The sequence below is a fragment of the Telopea speciosissima genome, chromosome 10 (assembly GCF_018873765.1).
Source record: "Telopea speciosissima isolate NSW1024214 ecotype Mountain lineage chromosome 10, Tspe_v1, whole genome shotgun sequence".
NCBI classification, from domain to species: domain Eukaryota; kingdom Viridiplantae; phylum Streptophyta; class Magnoliopsida; order Proteales; family Proteaceae; genus Telopea; species Telopea speciosissima.
The window spans coordinates 13,047,894-13,052,668 of record NC_057925.1 but is presented as its reverse complement, the minus strand read 5'-3'; the positions used below and the strand labels follow the sequence as shown (position 1 = coordinate 13,052,668).

The 4,775-nt window shown below is 38.7% G+C and overlaps 1 protein-coding gene across 1 annotated transcript; it reads right to left on the bottom strand.

Moving 5' to 3' along the window:
- Window positions 1-2,469: 2,469 nt before the first annotated feature.
- On the bottom strand, window positions 2,470-4,475 carry LOC122641363 (protein LATERAL ROOT PRIMORDIUM 1-like). The gene is made up of 2 exons (XM_043834574.1): window positions 3,083-4,475; window positions 2,470-2,960 (listed from the first exon to the last, which is right to left on the bottom strand). Exons 1-2 carry the CDS (start codon window positions 3,855-3,857, stop codon window positions 2,632-2,634), a joined length of 1,104 nt encoding a protein of 367 aa, XP_043690509.1. The 5' UTR covers window positions 3,858-4,475; the 3' UTR covers window positions 2,470-2,631.
- Window positions 4,476-4,775: the final 300 nt, after the last annotated feature.

Below are 4,775 nucleotides of genomic sequence, written 5' to 3'. Positions count from 1 at the left end.
GACTAATCCAGACAAACAATGCAAAAACCAGGTGGAAGTTATGTAACTTAGACTAATACAGACAAGCAATATATCAAAAGAAAATCAATAATCCATACGATACTCCCACCCCCCCCCCCTTTTTTTTTTTTAATTATGCATACATTGGCAAACATATGTGTGACATCTAGAAACTTATATGGATACTTCCTCTGTATGCCTTAAAAAAGATATATTGAACTTGATTAAATTTTGAATGTACAAAAGACAATCAACAGATTTCTTTCTTCGCCTTCACTCATCCAATTTCTTTCTTCGCCTTCACTCATCCAATGTTTCAAAGTGGTCCCAAGTTGTTGTCTTTAATTGATTAATTTCTTTTAGAGGTTTTCCTTTGACTTGCTTCAGTAGCATGTACTAAATTACACCTACATATATGTATCCATGTACATGGTTCCCTTAGTTTACAGACCATTGACCTCCTTGTTGCCTTAACTTAATAGATACTTTTGCAGATAGGCAACAGCAGAAAAATTCTCTTCCACAATCTCAAACCCAAACAATCCAAAAATTAGTCACCTTTCCACACCCTTCCCCTCCCTCCCCTATTTTATTATTTTTTGGATAAAACAAAAAAGTTCAAACCAAAAGGAGAACAGATCATAGTTGTCAAGGCGACCCATTGGTGCCTAGGAGCCCTTTGCTAGAAGGGTGCCTTGGTCACCTAGGCTACTCCTTGACGCCTTCTTGGTGTCGCCTTAATTTTTTTCCCTCCTCCAACACCTAGGGTCGCCTAGATGCCGTGATAACTATGAAACAGATAGGGAAAGTGACATTTTGTTTCAAACTCCGATCTCCAAAAAGAAAATGGCAGTTCAATATAATTGGCTATAGCTTCAAAGAAACACAATATCTACCATACAATGTTTTCAGCCAGCCAATTATCATTCTGATGAATAATAGAAACACAAATTACTATTTCACAGTTCCAAATTCTTTCTTAGCCTGTCCTCAGAGTGGATATCAGTATCCCAAAAACTGTAATTCCATTTTGAACTTTCAATAAGAAGTAGGAAGATGTTCGAACATTGCAAAAATTTTAAAAATTGTTACAAGATGTAAATAGTAGTCGAAAGGAAACAGGTAGGCAGAACATGGAATTCAAGTAAGCATTACAAAACAAATACAGAAAGACAATTTGATTCACAGTAGTCAACATTGCACAAAAGGCACTTCTAAAAGATAACACCCATTAACTGCTGCAGCATCCAAAGAAATTAAGAATCGTTATTGGAAATACCCATCCAAGACAGCAATCAAATCTGTTAAGCACATGCTGAATTGAGGAGACTAATCTAACCCCAATATACCCAAAAACAATATTAAATGAAGGTTAAGCCAACAATACTAGTATGCTACACAATCTCGAGTTATTTATGGATATCTATCCTAATTGTAAATATAACATGCATACAGATCCAAACAATTATCGATGGTGATAGATGTGAACACAATTTTTAAATATTATTTCTCAGGAACTGAGCAGAATGGGGTAAATTGACAGCATAGGACTTAAAAAATTATAAGCTAAAAGATGAAAGATTAAAAAATTACTACAATGAATAAGGAACATGCATAGCAACAGGATCAATGCATCAAGGTAGAGACATGGAATACAAAGAATGAATTAAACAAAACTACTGAAGTTAGAGAGCACATCTTTAGGGACAAGAAAAATATTAGAGTTCACTTATGAACACCTGTGCAATAGCTAAAGCAAGAACATCAAGTACATTTGATTCCTTGAATGGACACGAAGTTTTGTTTGTATTACAGAAATGTAAAGAATAATACAGTAAAACACAGCAAAGTATCTTTTTCTTAGGCGAAAATGATAGCAACATTGTAACAACCATTGCACTAGTGCCTAAAGCTTCACAGTGATGAGAAATGCCACACTAACTAAAACCACATAATGAAACAAACCAACCCAACAGATGAGTAACTAGCTACAAACCAATATTGGTGAGGACTTTGAACATATCATCAATAATGAACCAAGTCAAAATTTTCCCCTCATTTGAGCCTGATTTACCTTGTGAATCAATTCCCTCTAACAATAAAAAAAAATAAAATCATGAGAGGTTAAACTTCATCCATCATACAGCATCAGTTGAACAGTAGACACTTTCCCTTTATCTGATATATACAAACTAGCAATCACTTCAAAACTAGTGTATTATGAGAAAGAGAGAGAGAGAGAGAGAGAGAGAGAATAAAGTAAGATAGACAAAATAGCTATCACTTCCCAAAAAAAAAAAAAAATTCATTGCCGGAGACTCCAAAAAGTAAGAACCTCTACCCAAACAGTATTCTTCAAATTTTAAAATATAAAATAGTTGCTCTACCTTGTATAGCAAAATGACTAATTGTATGAACCGAGGAATAATGCAAATTAAATGAAGCAAACAATTTATAAAAAGTAAGAAATTCAATAATGCAGAAGCTTTTGAGAATCAATAGAGAAAACAGAAGTCATGGTAAAAACAAGTTTACAGGAATTACTATAGTGATCTACTGAGACATTCTATCGAACAATCAGTTGGACAAGGAAGTAAACCAGACCCACATTGTCTTTGCCCTCCAAGCCCTTCAATTTATTGAGTTACCATAAGCCGTACCTCCAAGCAAACCACCACCAGAAGCAGCATAAACATCTGAAGGATCAATGATTGGCGAAGAACCTCCATTCCTTCCACCCCCACCACCACCACCTAAGTGCAACTCAGAGAGATTTGGAAACCCATCCCTCCCCTCCACTCCCTGATCATATAAGAACCCTTTAAAGACATGGCCACCAATCTTCACAACAGCCTGATAAGCATACTCATCTTCACCATCATCAACGGCAGTCACCCGCACGCACTTGAAAACTGCAGGTGCCCGTATCTGACCAGGCAATGCTTCCCTAAAACTCGCATCTATTCATCATTAAATCAAACAAACAAAAACAAAAACAAAAAAAAAACAAAAACAATGAAACCCAGTAAGAATTCTTGTTCAATTTCGATTTCAAACCTTTAAAATGAAGTAAAATTCAAACCTTGATGGCTTGAGCTTGTATCAAAGCTTCTTGGTGGAGTATTATTAGATGTGGAAGTATGTGAAGTCGTTGTGGTCTGTGAAGTGATAAGTCTTGGCTTCTTTACCCCAGAGGTAGACCCAGAAGAAGCACCAGCGGCTGTTCCTACCGCTGCAGATAACTGACGTTCACGCCGCCGAGATGCTGGAACCCACGTGCTCTTCACATGAGTTGGGCAATCAAAACCACGGCTTTTGCAACAAGTCCTACACCGGCGGTGATTACAGTCCTTTTTGGCTTGGTTTCCACAATCTTGGCACGTTGGAGAAGATGAAGAAGTGCCAGTAATACCAAAAGCACCGCCTGAGCTTGATGCACCACCACCACCGCCGGTATTCAGAAAATTAGCAGAATTTGTATGATCCAAAAACATGGATTTCTTAAGGAAGTTGTTCTGCTGGTTCTGCTGGTTCTGCCAGAACTGAATTTTACTATTACTACTGCTACTACGATTGTTGTTGTTGATGTTGATGTTGATGTTATCATTATCTTCGTCGTCGATTCCTATGTTGCCGGAAGAAGGAAGACAAGGAGTGGCAGTGAGGAGAGGGATTACGCCGACACCAACACCAACGCCAAGAGTGGTTGCGGCAGCAGTGTTGGAATTGTTAATCTGGTGGTGATGGTGATGGTGATGGTGGTGGTCGGAGATCATGGGATCTTGGTGTTGTGTGTTGTGATGAAACGATGATGCGGGAGCAACAAGGAATACATCTCGAAGACCCACCATACCCATCTCCTGCGGAAGGCCATAATTGATTTGATGCCGTGTCGAGGCGGAAGACCAAGGAGCAGAGGCGGTTCCGGCTCCATTTCCGGCACCAACGGTAGCAGGTGCGGCATTGAAACCGAGGGAAAGGTCGTCTGCACGACCGGCAGAAGAGGATGAAGCCACCCAGTCTGCAAAAGCTCCGGAATCCGAAGGGAACCTCCTTGTAGTAGCCACAACTGCGGATTCTGATAAGCAATCAAAATCCAATTTCGATGGATTATTTATTTTTTTTTGGTAATATTATTTTCCCAAAAAGAAAAGTTGAAAAAAGAGGAAAATTTCTGTAATCTTGTCTCTGGTGTTCTTAATCTAACAACCCAAACTATCTACCACTGTGTATCTATAGTGGGGATTCTGAAATTCCTTCTGTGTGTGAAAGAGAAGAGAGAGTGAAAGATTATCCTCTCTTGGGTCCCCTTTTTTTTCCCTTCTCTCTCTCTATTACTATACTATACTACAACTTCTGAACCTGCTTCTGCTACTACTGATGTTGTTTCTGCCACTGACTTTTTCTGTAGAAAAAGGCTTCAGAGCCTACTGAGCTTCCAGCCCAGAGAGCGAGAGCGAAAGAAAGAGAGAAAGAGAGAAAGAGAGAAAGAGAGAGAGAGAGAGAGAGAGAAAGACAAATAATGTAATAACGACCCTATCTTCTTCTCCTTCTTCTACTGCTTCTGCTTCTGCTTCTGCTTCCGACCTTCGTGACTCAACTCTTATATACTCACAGCAGCAAAACAGTTATGTTCTCTGCTTCTTTGGTTGTTCTTGCTTCGACCCTTTTCTCTTCTCATCATTTAGGTGAGTTGGAGAGATGGATTTTTATTTCTCAAAAGCGAAACTTGCTGGCTTCCGCTTAATATTACTAATCATTCATTCTCTCTCTTC

Coding starts and splice junctions, on each gene's coding strand:
- LOC122641363 (XM_043834574.1), bottom strand. CDS start 3,857: ATGGGTATGGTGGGTCTTCGAGATGTATTCCTTGTTGCTCCCGCATCA. Junction 2,961..3,082: donor TACAAGCTCAAGCCATCAAG/GTTTGAATTTTA, acceptor AATGATGAATAG/ATGCGAGTTTTAGGGAAGCA.